Below are 14,771 nucleotides of genomic sequence, written 5' to 3' on the forward strand. Positions count from 1 at the left end.
TTTTTTTCCCACCTAAGCTGACCTATATTTGACATTCAGGTTAATCACATGCATGTAAAAGCAGACGTGGTCCCCAAACTGACCCTAAGGTAAACCAGCACACAAGTGTCCTTCTTCCCAGACATAATTACGTGTCCAGAGGCAAAGTGGTTCAAAGGGGAACACGTAAGCTAACTTCCTAATGAAATCAACTAGACAGACACAAACTAAGGAGTGAAGGTGCTGAAGATGAGTCACACAAATCTGCCGCCTTCCTGTCCTGTAAATGCACAAGTGTGAACGCTTCTCGCCAGCATCACGGGACACCGGGCCCTGGCATCAAGAGGTAGTGCAGGGCAGGGGCCCCGTCCACACAGAGGGAAGAGGTAGTGCAGATCTTGGAAGCGCCGATGGGCTCAGATGCTGACGGGCCCTACAGTAATGTTTTACTTCATTATGTTCTATTTTGCTGCTCTACTATTTTGTTTGTTCCACTATTTTTGTAACTGGGGCAAAGTGGGAGGTTCAACTAGTCTAAGAACATTTACCCCATAAACTGTCTGAATCAAAATTTTTTATTTGTTCTTCCACCAAACGCAACAACTGATTTCCATCTACAATTATTTTTTAAGGTAAGAAACAGTGAGTCAACTGAAGAAAGGGCTGCGGCCCTGGCTAGGGAATGGCGACACTGTGACACCTGAGAACGCGGGCCCGCGGGGAGGAGCCTGGGCCGCAGCAGGACTGGGCCCGGGTCAGCGAACCTTCTCCAGGAAGGCTCTGCAGCACCGCACACACTGCTGGTAGACGGCCTCAAAGTCAGCGTCATTTCCCTGAAAAGACAGGGAAAAGGAAGAGGAACGAAGCCTGCGTAAGGAAGAGGCCCTTCGGGAGGCTGCCTCCGACTCCGGACGTTAGGGCCCACAGACAGGCTGATCCTTGCGTTACCCCTGCCCTGAACCGCAGGATGGAAGCCTGTAAGCCGTACTTACATAATAAGGGTCTTCAATGATGAACTGTTTCTGTGGGTCGTAGCTCCCAAGCAGTTCGATTTTCGCTCTGCAGTTTCTAACTTGATTACTTTTCCTATTCAAATCTCTGTAAAGTTGAAACATGAACTTCGTTTTCAGATCTATGGTTTCAAGGTAAACTGGGACATCTGCTAGGGTTTTATGAAGCCTCCATGTCAAAATCCAGCAAAAGTGACCTGATTTAAAGGGGAAATCAAACACTCGGCAGCTCTGTACGGCCCTCCGTGGGGCTGCGGTCATGGGGCTCTGTCTCTCAGGCAAGGGAGCTCGCAACAGCAGGGGATTTACACTAAACGTACAGCTTCGAGTCAGACAGTAATCAGCATTCTCCTGAGAAGGTGACAGAATGGAACGCAAAAAGCCTTGAGAACCAAGTCCCAGAGGGCGGGAGGTTCCACGCTAAGGTGTCCTGACGGTGGTCCTTGCACCCACTCCACTGCCTAGGGGGGCTCCGCTCCCACCTCCGCTTTCTCACTGAGCTTCGTGTGCACTGTTCCCGCATTAGGTTACCAAATCTCTATGGGGGACAACAGAGTCTAACGGGAAACCCGCGACGCCTCGGAGCACAGACCCTCCCCAGGAAGCCACTGCGGCTGAAATGTGAAGGGCAGGTGGGCGCAGGGGTGGCTCGGGCTGCACCACCAAGTGCCAACCACGTCTGGACATTTCATTAACAGACAGGGTGCCACACGGAGTTCTCTAACAGGACACTGCTGAGGCTACTCATGAGCTATTCTGTGAGAAAAATGAGGACAAAACAAAACTCACAAGCGAAAAACAAAAACAGAAAATCTATGCATTTTAACACAGTTCGTGATTAATGAAAACCTAGGTAAGCCTGTTGCATCGTACCTGTCCACCTACAACAGTGACTAAAGGAAAGAGTTTCTGTTAATCAAACACGTGCAACCTTTACGGGTTAGCAGTGAAGCAAGGCAGTGTGGTTCTGTGCTCACACCGAGGGCTCAGCTCGGTCCTCCCGGTGAGGGCAGACACCAAGGGCCCTGCAGGCGGACTGCTGAGGCATCTCACTCGGCAAGACCTACTGTGTGCCAGGCAGCACGGTGCCCGTCTTGCAACTGGCGCACGGTCTGCTCATATGTTCCCTTTGGTCACTTAGCCCGAGTCTGCCTCTGTATTTGTAAAATATATCGTATTCATTTATCTTTGCATGGTCACATTGTATCATACTGTTTGTTAGGTTTAATTTTAATACATGACGCCCGTAATACATGTAAGCCCACCTCAGACTTCACGAGGAGAGGCCCAGGAAAATGCTCTCATCATTGGTTACCAATGCCTGGCTGAAGAAATGCCACACCAAGTTCCTTGTTGCCCAGATCCATGTCCCCTGAGGTCAAACGCACATGTGAGGCGATAGGGCACGGTGGTGAGTGTGACTCGTGCCTCACAGAGCCTAGGCTAAAATTCCAACACACCCACCGCTGAATCTGTGAACTTGGGCAAGTAACGTAACCTCTCTGTGCCTCGAATTCCTCTCTGATAAGACGGAGCAACAGTGCAAACCTTCAGAGGACGCGCTTTGGCGTGCACAGCACATGATACGCACCATGCGTAGCCATTTTTATCTAATACCTTAATCTGACAGTTTTTGTTTTTTAAATTGATTAAGGCAATCAACAATTTAAATGAACTAAAAAGTCTTCTTTTTTGTTAGTCTTTTATTGGGGGTTGGTGTGGGGCAGCTGTAAGGGGGAATAAGATGAGAAACACAATAAAACACCATGCTGGCCCTGAATCATTATAGCAATAACAAACTCATTCTCCTGCAAAACAAAGCATCACCTTATATATCAGACTTTTCCTTATCAAAGGGTGTGTCTCAGTATAAACAGATGTATGAGACTTCAATTCTAAATTATTCTCTGGATTTCTTACTATTCTAAATAAGTACTTCTACATGTTGTGACCATCACTATATATTAAAAGTTTAAGGTACTAGAAAAGTCATTTTGGACAACAAACTGCTTAGCCTATTACTAAACTGAGTTGAAGAGAAATACCCTTTAAAAATACGATTACCGGGCTTCCCTGGTGGCGCAGTGGTTGAGAATCTGCCTGCCAATGCAGGGGACACGGGTTCGAGCCCTGGTCTGGGAAGATCCCACATGCCACGGAGCACCTAGGCCCGTGAGCCACAATTACTGAGCCTGCGCGTCTGGAGCCTGTGCTCCGCAACAAGAGAGGCCGCGATAGTGAGAGGCCCACGCACCGCGATGAAGAGTGGCCCCCGCTTGCCGCAACTAGAGAAAGCCCTCGCACAGAAACGAAGACCCAACACAGCCATAAATAAATAAATAAATAAATAAATAAATAAATAAATACGATTACCTCAGGTTGCTTTCATCCATACATAGCATATAATCAAAAGTGGCAAAATCTTCTTTGGTAACCTAAAAGTAAATGAGAAGTGAAAACATAATGTTTACGTTTAGACCAATCAAGCCTAGAGGATCCAAAACAGAACCTTAAAAAAAAAAAAAAAAAAGGCTATACTTGAATCTGCTACTCACTAATTAAGTTATAAATCAATTAAGGTACTTTAAAGTTAAAACAGTTAACCTGATTTCCTAAAATTGTATTGCAAATAAATTTTATTTTATACAGTTCCCTAGAATAATCATTAAGTAGTATAATATGTGGATGCAAAGTTTATACTTCATCTTCAACTTCTTAGAAACAAAGTATAATTCAGTTAACTTATTAAAATGTTCTGTATCTGAGCCCTAGTTTTCATTCTACAAGTACTCATCCTCAGCCCCAGTGACATGTATCAACTGCAGCACTGACGGCTGTCCTCGTGGGGCTTCCCTCCTATGCAGGGTGGGCAGCTCTCAGGAGTGACAATGCCTCACAGAAAAATAAAGCAGAAAAGAGGGCAGAGAGGAAGACAACATTTTAAGTAGGGTGGTCAGGCTCACTAGAAAGAAACACATGAGTAACTGAATCTCTGGATCTTCTCTATTCTGACTAAATATCCATAACTTGGACATGACACAGAAGAGAGTGCCACTCAGTATTTTTACTAATTCTAACCTAAACTTTGTACTGTTTTCTGACATAATTCATAAACATAAGCTCACTAAAATATAAACAAAAAACTCATGATTTTTTAGTAGTATAAATAATGACAGAATAAGAAAGGAACAACTATATTCAATTTTAATAACCTATAAGGGAAAAGAATCGGAAAAAGAATATATATATATATATATATAACTGAATCACTCTGCTGTACACCTGAAACTAACACAGCATTGTAAATTAACTATACTTCAATTAAAAAAATGGTAGGCAGGTAGGAAGGAAGGAAGGAAGGAAGGAAGGGAAACATGCCGTAATCAAGGATGGAAATAATTTCTAAGAATGCTTTCAATACTCATCTTCATCACTAAAAAAATCCTCTAAAATATAGTGGTACAATGAAACTACAAAGATTTTGAATTCCTGGTTAAACAGAGTAGTGACACTCTACTATAATCAGTGTTGCGAAAGAACCATAAATATACTCACTATTCTGTTAAAAATAATAAATTTTGGCTCTTAGTATGCACTTGCATTATTTTTTAGTGTAGCACATTAATAAAGTACCGGGACCAAATTTTGCTAACATTCCCAAGGTACTAGCTTATTTTTAAATCTATTAGAGCAAACATTACAAGTTATTTCCCCAAATTAGTTGTCTGAGAAATGTCCTGGGATTAAATATTAAACATTGTTTTTAATTTTGGAATGACTGCAATTGCAGATCCTAAGAAAGACTTAGTAACTGACAGCTACATGTAGCTACATGATGTTTAGATGTTAAAATGACTGTGGAAGAAGAGGAACAGCTATAATTAACATCTTATAAAGAATGCATGGTAAAGGATTTCCGCTTGCAGCTATAAATGAAATAGCTTGTGGCAAAACAACCTTATTGCCAGAAAAAAAGTAGAAAACGCCCATCAAAACTAAACACTTCTGCACAATCATTAACGTGCTCCCATGACAGCCAGGCTCAGAAAGGCCAAAATCTCAACCGCGTGCACAGGACCAGGTATGCAAATTGGCGGGCCCTCTGCTGCTACAGATAAGCCTGGCTGCCTGAGAGGGCTGACCGGCCACAAAGGGCAGCTGGCATCTTGCTCCCGCCCTCAAGAGGACTTGCTGACTCTGGGCCCTGGCTAGAGCTCAGAAGAGAGATCTCAAACTTCCTGGATGCAGAAATTTTTAACTCTTAAAAATTATTTAGGCCTTCCCTCTAAACAACTTGTTACTTAGGGTTATATCTATTGTACCAATATTCACCAAAGCTATTAAAAGGGAAATTTTTATAACACTTATTATTCACTTAAAAATAATAAAAATGCATTACCTGTTACTATAACATTTTTATAAATGAAAAGCAGCTCTACTCTCCACACGGAAACTTGGGGAGGAGAGTGGCGCTGCTTTACAGTTTTGCAAATCTCTTTAATGTCTGCTTACTCAAGGCAGACGCTTCTCCTGTGCGCTTCTCCATTTGATCTGCTGAAATATGCAAACCCAGCCGCACACAAGTACGTAGCTTAAAAGCAGTATTTTACCAGCCATCGTGTAACTGTGGATATTCTCTGATGCAACACCAAAGCTCATTAGCAGTGGTTTCTTACAGGTTATTTGCAATGCAGAACATGAAAACATACGAGCAAACTCTTCCTACTCTGTCCAAGCTCACTGGTTATGGTTAGTCTGACCCTTTGAATGGATCCCTGACTCACACATTTTGACCTCAGGGGCCTAGGGGTCCCTGCAACCCACTTTGGGGACTGTGCTTTAGACTCTCGCAGGAGGGGCTGTTAGCAATGTCTGAGGACATCGTGATTGTCACGATGGGGGACGAAAGGGGTGCTCAGCATCGCGTGGGTCGAACCATCCGGCCTCCCAGGTCACGAGAAGCCTGGGCAGAAGGCCGCTGATGGGAGGCAGAAGCACCAAAGGGCCAGTGGGCAACCTCACCGGCTGGAGATGCTGGAGGTGAAGCTGGCGCCCACACGTGTTCTCCTCAGAGCATCTGCCAAGTTCCTAAACCATTCAGAGAAAGAAGCCAAGAGAACAAGTGGAAGGCCGCACGCAGCAGACTCAGCGAGGAAGGAAGAAGAACTACCTCAGAAGCTGCCAAACAGGAGCAGCCCTGTGTGCCGAACACCTCCCCAGCAGGCGGGGCTCCCGGAAGTTCACCCGAGAGGGGCCCGTCCAGCACAGCCCGAGCCCCGCGAGGCAGGTCCAGCAACCAGTCAGCTCCAAACCAATCCCTGCCCTACCCAAGCGGAGCCATCTGGGGGCAAAGGACCTTCACCCAAAGCTTCTACATTGTTTATACATCATGCTCAGCATTTAATCCAAACTAGCAAGCCTACCAAGCAATACAACAAAGAGGAAAAGAAAAGAAAAGCAGATTCACAGATGAGCCAGGTATTAGCTACTAGACTTTATTTAAAATAACTGTGATCGGAATTGTTCAAGAAAATATAGGGCAAGATGCAGAATTTCACCAGAGAGCTGGAATCAATTTAAAAAATCAAATAACACTTAAAGAATTAAAGAAAGTAACAGACACTAAATATTCAATAAACAGAGGCTTATGGACTGTTTGAAAACATAGAAAGATTTGTACATCACAAAACAGGTCAGTAGGAAAATCTCAGACTGAAAAACAGAGTGAAAATGATGGAGAAAGTAGAAAAAGCACAAGAAATTTATGTTCAAAATACATTTAGGCTGAATTTCAGAAGAATGAGGGCAAGAAAAATATACAAAGATAACAGCCCAGAATCTTCCAGCACTGATGAAAACCATCAAGACACAAATTCAGGAAGTGAATTTGACCACATAAAACTGCTGGTAACTACACACCGAAGAAAAACTAAAGACAGCAGAAGAAAATGACAGCAACTGCAGGAAACAACAAAAAGACAATGGATTAGATGAATCCTTCCAAACAGTTAAAGTAGAAACACCATCATTGTTTGACAAAAGTTTTTTAACAGAAGAGAAAAAAAACATTAGCTAACTTGTTTTATGAGGCTGCTCGACCCTGACACAGTGTGTGATGCCAGGTGTGTATCCACCCGACACAGTGTGTGATGCGGGGTGTGTATCCAACAGAACTGCACACATACAAAAATATTCAGTGGAACTCAGCCCCGAACTAGAAACAACCCGAGTGTTCATCAAGAGTGGAACTGATAAATAAACTGTAGCCTAACTGTAAAATGATACTGAGTCCACAAATGAAGATGACTGAAGCTTTGCTATGAGCAACAATATGGAGAATCTCACAAAGGAAAATGCTGACAGAAGTATACACACTATAGGATTCCACTGCCATAAAGTTAAAAAGGTAGACGGCATTTTGAGTGGTGACCTCTGGAGTAGAGGGAGTAGAGCTGGTCGTGCCGTAAGATGCACTGAGCTCCCTGACATCTGTGTATGTGTCAAATAAAGTTTACTGAAAAGGGAAAGAATGTATGATAAAGTAAACATCCCCACAGAACTAACCGGATGTGAGAGTTCACATACCCCAGGGAAATGATTACACACACTAAAAAGAAAAAAGTAACCTAAATGTATTTTGTCTATAAAACCCAGGTTTAATAGAAATGTTAGAATAGTTCTCATACAAATTGTGATACTCACTAAAGATGAAATCTGTAGACATTAGAAAATGCTAAAAAATAACAAAGATCTGACGTGATACTGACATATCCTACTAGGACTTTCAAATTTTTAAAAAAATCATTGTTGAGAAAATTTTCTTAAAAGCAACAGGAAAAAGAAAAAGAAAATATATCATGTGGAAATACTACTTCTAAAACTGGTAATAATTTCATAAGCAGTAACTTTCTAGCTTTGTTTTTTTAAGGCATGTGTATTTAAAATATTTCATTTGTACCCACTTTTATTATAAACTTAGCGTATGAAAAATAATCTGATCTTAAAAATAGAAAACATGGAAGTATGCTTGCTCATAATTCTGAAGGTCTACTCAAAATAAATCTACATTATTTAAAAAACAGAAAGTAGAAATTGGCAAGGTATGCAAAACCCTGAAGAGATTAGAATGGACAAATGATATAAAAAATGTTTAATCTCCAATGAAAATTCCACTTAAGAAAGGGTCCTTAAAATAGTTAACTTAAATAGTAAATTGTTAACATGCAGAGTCAACTGGTGTAGCCAGAAACTAGTTCACAGGTCTCAGTTATCTAAGTCAAAAATAATGTGTGTATTACTAATTTCTGAGACATTATTAACATATTAAAAGTGTTTCTATAGAAATTTTGTTTTGTGAATTTTCTGGCTCACACCTCAACAAATAAACCTGTAATTAAATCCAAGTTCTACCACTTTGCAGCTGCGTAACCTTCAGTAAGTCATTTATTTTCTCTCCAGAACTGTTTCTTGATCTGCAAAATGTGTTTACCAACCATTCCTCTCTGTAATTGATAAAAATTGAGAACGGCCAAAATTTAAAATACGATGTTATATGACAAAGCAATCTGCAAAGTTTTAAATAGAGACAAAATTTAGTATACCAATGACTAAGGAATCTTTATCCAGTCTTACAAAAAGTTCTGATCCAAGCACTAATACTAAATTATAGTTCTCACACTGCCATCCATACTTACAAACATGCAATATATTTGACAACTGACTTTCAAAATATTTGGCTTCTCACTTTAAAGGCCTCAAAAGCTCATCTGACACCAAGCCATGACCTTTCTTGGCCTGTAGAGCCTACGTTCTGTTAGGATGGATACAAAAGGAAGTTAGCAGATTTTAGCGAGGTTTTTAAAAAATCCAACTGAATCGCCACAAAATAATCATATTGATAAAAACAGCAGTCCCTTTAGGACAACACGCTAGTCAGAAATGAAGCGTGTTTCTGTGGCAGCTGGTCCCTGGGGTTATAGAAGGTGCAGCACCAGCACCCACAGCAGCTCCTAGACTGGGAGGGACTGGACAGGCCACCTACGGACCCCGACGTCTCGCCACGAATGCTGCCACGAAAACCTCAGCACCCCACCTCCCGCGGTTCCACGGGAGTCTAGAACCCTGTAGCCCAATAACGTGCCCACCAGACCAAGTGGCTATTTAAATGAGTTACAATTTAAAATTCAGCCTCCATCACACTGGCCATATCTCAAAAGTGCAAGAGCCACATGCAGCTGGTGGCTTCCACCCTGGAGAGCAGATAAGGCACACCATCCTCCTCGCAGGACGTTCTGCTGGGCCGCATTCCAGAACCAAAACCCAGAAGGACTACTGCTGGTGCACAGGACATGCCTCCATAATAATATCAGCATTACCCTGTACTTCTAAGGCGCTTCACAGCTGGCAATACGTTTCTGTATTTATAACAGAAATTTATTCTAGCAACAACCTAGTAATGGAAGCAGACTAAGTCACTATGGCTTAAATGTTTAAAGACCTCACAGATAGAAAAAAAAAGAGATGACAGCTCAGGTCTTCCAGCTCTTAGCCAGGGCTCTCTCGACCATGCATTTTAATAAGTCAATTCCAAGACCATGCAAACCTTTCAGAACCGTGGAACCAGAATGGGTGTATTCTGGCTGGTTAGGCCGACCCTAAATAAACACACTCAAATAAACACACTCATTGTACATAAGTCTGGTTAAGCCTCTCACAACCTCTCAGGTTACGGGATCAACGTATTAGAAATTAAACAAGGTCTCTTCTACCTGTCTTGCTTTATGGGCTGTGTTAATGCCATGATCTCTTAGGCAGCTCACAGCTCTTGGATCTGGTGACCGGCCCACGTTCCAGTCAGAAACAGCGCCACTGTCAATGACCCACTGCAACACAAAACACACAAGTGCACCTTCAAGGTCAAGTACGGTACCTGCCGGGCAACGTGACTCATGGGGATACCATGCTTCTTCATGCAAGCCTGCCCCCGATAATCAGGAGGGTTTCCTAGTTCATACGTGGACGTTGCTGCACTGTCTATCCTCCACTGCAGGAGAAAAAAAGAATTTTTTTCACAATTTTCTGCCCCAAAGCCATTCAGGTTGGCCTCTTTAAGGTAGTGAACAGTACTTACAGTATCTGAAATGTTTTGATCAGTTACAAGTTTCCTGAAAACTGCTTCTGCGATGGGTGATCGACAGATGTTACCTTAAAAAAAAGGAGGGGGCAGAGTGAGCGTCTGGTTTGAGGGAAGCAAGGTACTCTTCTCTGAGGTGACCGTCCTGCCAACCCCTGGCAGAACCTGGGGGAAGGGGAACAGCTGAGCCAACCTCGCTCAATGATTTCACACCAACTGTCCAAGTACTCAAAGTACAAATGACAAAGACCTCAGAAATCAGAACAGTTATGACCAAAACCATCGTTTTTCAGGTTGCTATCACTGACCCAGAAGCGAGTCGGGAAATCAACGAAGTGGGTGGCAACCAGTCTATTTTAGAATGAAATACAACAGAATAGAGTTTAAAATATGTATTTTCAAGCATACTGCACATAATACAGACGAATATTGTTTCATAAAATACACAAGCAAATGTGTTCAGGCCTAAGAGTAGTTCCACACAGACTTCTACCGCAGGACCCGTGCGGAGCCCTTGCTTGAGTGCTGTGGACCCAGAAGTCAGCCAGCTGGGGCAGGGATGGTCCTCCAGGCTGTCCAGTCTGCCCAGAACTTACATCAGCTGCAAGTTCACAGATCCCCAGAGCCACCCTCACTTCAAACCAGCTGGCCACTTCAAACCAGCTGAACCTTACAGGTTCAATATTTCTCCAGAAGGATTGCAGAATTCAGGAAAATGCTATACTTATGATTATAGTTTTATTATCACAAAAAGATACAGAGCAGAACCAGCCGAAGTCAGAGAGCACAGCAAAGATTCTGGAAGAGTTCCAAATAGGAAACTTTCTGGTCCTCGGGGACGTGTCACATTCCCGTCACCCATGTGTGACAGTACTCAGAGTACTGCCAATCCAGGACGCCTCCCAGAGCTCCGGTGCCAAGGATTTATTGGCGTTTCATACATAAGCCTAACTGATTGAATTACTGGCCTGTGGCTGAACTCAGTGTCCAGCCCCTTCCCCTCCCACATGTGGCTAGCAGCCTCCGCCCCGAGTTACCTCCTCAGCAAAAGCTGTGTAGGGCCATCCCTGAATCACAAAACTCTCCTATCACTCCAAGGGAATTCCAAGGGGTTTGAAGGTTACCTCCCAGCAGCCAGGATAGAGGCAAGACCTCTCATGAAATGGGGTCAAATTCCTTACTACACAGGGGAAGAAAGATAAAGGACAGAAAATCTTCCCTTAAAATATTTCTACCACGTGCCAAGCAATGTATTTATGGGAGATACGGAATTAGCTATAATAAAAACAAGAAAACAAATGCTGATAGGCAAGCAATATACTACAGGAGCACAGGAAAAGATTCTAAAAAGCATAAAGAATAAGAAAGTTTCTTATGAGAAAAAAAGAAAGAACAATTAGGGCTGGTCTTTAAAGGATGAAGAGTATTTAAATACTGGTTAACTGTAGGAAAAAGGTAATCTGACACCACTATGTTCTCTCTCATCTCCCACTGTGCTGGCTGGGACACAATTAACAGCACACATTCTTTAGACCTTTAAAACATTAAACACTTAATAATCTTGCCAAAATAAGGAGTTCCGTTCTTTTCTGCTATTACCCTTACCAATGGTATACATCTGACACTTCCTTGCACTTCAGTCTGAAAAAGGTCCAAATAAACGCTTTGAAGGAATAAAACTTGTATCTTTCAGAAGTGCACTGTTGTTAGTGTCCTGCATACAGGCTGCCAAGTGAAATGGCAAACAGCAACCTCAAATCCCCCCAGAACTCCACGTCTCACCCCCTCCACCAGCAAAGCTCTGGTCCAACACACAAACTCTCTCTGACTGTGGGTCTCCCTCCTGTGGCCCTCACCCCTTCTCAGTCCAATCTCGACACAACAGCTGAAGGCTTCTTTTTAAACCTCCCACCTCTGCTCAAAATCCTCCAATGGCTTAACTTGCTCAGTGAGCCCAAGTCCTCACACGGCCTTACCAGATCTGTCCACCACAGAACCTAAATGTGGGTCTGAAAACTAGGGCTCAGGACCCACCAGCTTTGTATATAGTTCTCAATGCTAAAAATAATTTTTTACATTTTTCAACCGTTGAAAAAAACTCAGAAGTAGAATACCTTGAGAATATTACATAGAATTCAAATCCCAGTGTCCATACACAATTACAGCCAAGCATAATCATTTATGTACTGGCTAGGGCTGCTTTTGCACTACAGCTCTGGTATGACCTACAAAGCACAAAATATTTCTCTGGCTCTTTACACAAAGAGTTTGCAGACTCCTGCCCCAGAACACTCACTGTATGTGAGGAAGTAACTTCTCCCCTGTGCACCAAGAACAGTACTACTTATGTATCCACTGGGAACTGAGAAGACACTCCCATTATCTCTGAGTCCTCAGGTACAGACGAGTGTCTGACTGAGAAGGTACTAGGTCACCAGGCCCAGAACTTCAGCTTCCCGGCCGTTTCTTGAACGTGGCCAGCACCCTCACTTCAAAACCTTTCACCTGCCTTCCTCTGGGTCCAGGGTGCTTTTCCAAAATACCCTACGCTTGCTTCCTCACCTCCTTCACGTCTTTGCTCAAATGTCACCTTCTCGGTAAGGCCTCCCCGGAACAGCCTACTTACAGCTGCACTCGCCTTCCTCTCCCCCTTTCTTCCTGCCTTACTGTCCTAACCAAATACTTGATTGTTGATGACGGAATGTGAGCTCTAGAGAGGCAGGGATTTTTGTCTGTTTTCCTCACCACTATATCCCTAGCACTCAGAACAGTGCCTGGTACCATGGCAGTTGCTTTGAAAAAAAAAAAAAAAAAAAAGTGCTGAAGATAAATACTTACAAGCAGACATCTCCCATTAAGAACCACCATACTGCATTATGTCAGCCTAATCAACAATACTAAGTGAAATAAACAAGGCAATGGAATCCTGTTAGATGCCCAACCTGGGCTGAACTGCCCTTTAAATAAATGTGCTGAAGCCATCAGTCAGCCTTCAGTGGAGAGCTTAAAAATCAAATGATGCCTACTGTCAAAGTGAAACAAGGAGGCCTTTTACTTTTCCCCTAATAGAAATTCAATTCTGCAAATACCTAGTGTGCATCATATTTTGTCCTAAAGCTGGAAATACAAAGAGAAATAAGCCACAGTTATTGCCTTCAAGAGGGCTAAGTCTAGCTATAATCTCAGGAGGCTATCAAGTAATTATAATAAAATTTGTGTGAGGAAAGGTGTCTATAAAGGGTCATGGGAACAACTACCTCTACCTAGAGGGTCTGGAAAAAGTAACGAAGGGAATACTTGGGTCTGACATTTTAGAAAGGCTTTCCAGGCAAAATGCAAAATGGGTTCCCAGAAAGAAGCACACAATGGAAGGCACACTGAGCATCTGAAGTACTGGGGAACAGGCAGTCCAGAGGGTGTGTGGGTAGGAAACGGTAAAGGGGATAAAGTGGGAAACGCTGAGCACACTTCTGTGGTCTTCTTTAAGGGTGCACCTAAAGAGGAGAGGAAGGAAATGCAGGAAATGCAGACTCATCGGAAGGTTTTAAGTCACTGGGCTATTGACCATGTAAGCCTTCCTCTCTGGGGAATTAAGGAGATGGGGTGGAAGCACTGAGGTGCCCTATCAAAGGAAAAATCCTGAAAGCTAAAGGGAAAGTGAGCTCTATTTTAAGTAAGGGAGGCTAACTGTTGAAATCCTAAAAATGAAAATAATTCTGAGCTGGAAGGTACCTAAAGAATTAAAAATAAAAAATACCTTCATTTTCATGTAGAGGAATACTGGCACATGGGGCTGTTACATAGCGAACTCGGGAATCAGGTCTCCCTGGTTTGGCTTTTACAATCAAGAAATCCTAAACCTTTGCACTTCCCCTGCCTTTAGGTCAGATCCATTTGTGAGCACGGGCCAAGGAAACAAGCCAGCAAACCAGTGTTGTCATGGGATTCGGCGCATCAGGAGGCCCTTAAAGGACAGATCAGTCCAGTGGCCTCGAGTCTACCTGATGAAGGGGAAAAAGGGATTCTAGGCAAGTGCAATGCCAGGAACCCTGGCTTGGAGTACAGGTGCTGCAGGTGAGAAGGGAACCGGGCTTGGAGAAAGGACTGTACAGAAGCTAGAGGTCCAGGCATGCATAGAGGACTTCGGCAGGTGACAGGGGATCCGACTCGGAGACAGGACTGAACAGGGGACCCCGCCTGGAGAGAGAACCGGGCCCGTCAAGGACACCCCGCCTGCAGGGCTGCCCGGGCAACTGCGCCACGCTGACGGAGAGCGCGGCGCCCCATGCCACCCTCGGGTCTCCCCTCTCCGGCCTCCTCCGCATCACCGTTCCTGGTCCAGCGGCGCGGCCCAGAGCGCACGAAGCCCTCCCCAGCCCTCCAGGAAAGTCAAAGTGGGGCTAGATCGGCGCTGTCTCACCCAGACACACGAACAGCACTGACTTGGTCACCTGTTCGGCCATCTTCCCGCGCTCATAGAGGCGCCCACTAATCACGTCGGAACTTTTCTGGCGCGGCGCATGCGCACCGCGAGGGGCCCGCTGCGCGCGCCCACTTAGTCCTGCCCCGGCCCCACCCGGAGCGAGAGTGCAGTCTCGCGCTTGCGCAGTCTGGCCCCAGAGCCGCCCGCGGGAGGCGGAGCCGAGAGC

General features: G+C 44.0%; 1 protein-coding gene across 3 annotated transcripts; it reads right to left on the minus strand.

Moving 5' to 3' along the window:
• Positions 1 to 536: 536 nt before the first annotated feature.
• ACP1 (acid phosphatase 1) lies at positions 537 to 14,713 on the minus strand. 3 transcript variants are annotated; one of them, XM_059942341.1, is made up of 6 exons: positions 14,543 to 14,713; positions 10,120 to 10,193; positions 9,919 to 10,032; positions 3,363 to 3,424; positions 972 to 1,077; positions 537 to 812 (listed from the first exon to the last, which is right to left on the minus strand). In XM_059942341.1, the coding sequence occupies exons 1-6, from the start codon at positions 14,583 to 14,585 to the stop codon at positions 735 to 737; spliced, it is 477 nt and encodes a 158-aa protein (XP_059798324.1). In that variant the 5' UTR covers positions 14,586 to 14,713; the 3' UTR covers positions 537 to 734. The 3 variants fall into 3 exon arrangements, with proteins under 3 accessions (XP_059798324.1, XP_059798322.1, XP_059798323.1); XM_059942339.1 differs by lacking the exon at positions 9,919 to 10,032 and adding an exon at positions 9,758 to 9,871 and having other exon boundaries at positions 14,543 to 14,669; XM_059942340.1 differs by lacking the exons at positions 537 to 812; positions 972 to 1,077 and having other exon boundaries at positions 9,758 to 10,032; positions 14,543 to 14,669.
• Between the last annotated feature and the right edge of the window lie 58 nt (positions 14,714 to 14,771).

Source organism: Balaenoptera ricei, chromosome 13 (genome assembly GCF_028023285.1).
Source record: "Balaenoptera ricei isolate mBalRic1 chromosome 13, mBalRic1.hap2, whole genome shotgun sequence".
Lineage (NCBI taxonomy): Eukaryota > Metazoa > Chordata > Mammalia > Artiodactyla > Balaenopteridae > Balaenoptera > Balaenoptera ricei.

Bases quoted from the DNA above. Each gene is read 5' to 3' on its own strand.
- ACP1 (XM_059942341.1), bottom strand. From the start codon at position 14,585: ATGGCCGAACAGGTGACCAAGTCAGTGCTGTTCGTGTGTCTGG. The intron at 10,033-10,119 runs GTAAGTACTGTT...TTTCTCCTGCAG, and splicing joins ATCAAAACATTTCAGATACT to TGGAGGATAGACAGTGCAGC. The intron at 3,425-9,918 runs GTACCGTACTTG...ATTTACTTTTAG, and splicing joins TGAGTCACGTTGCCCGGCAG to GTTACCAAAGAAGATTTTGC.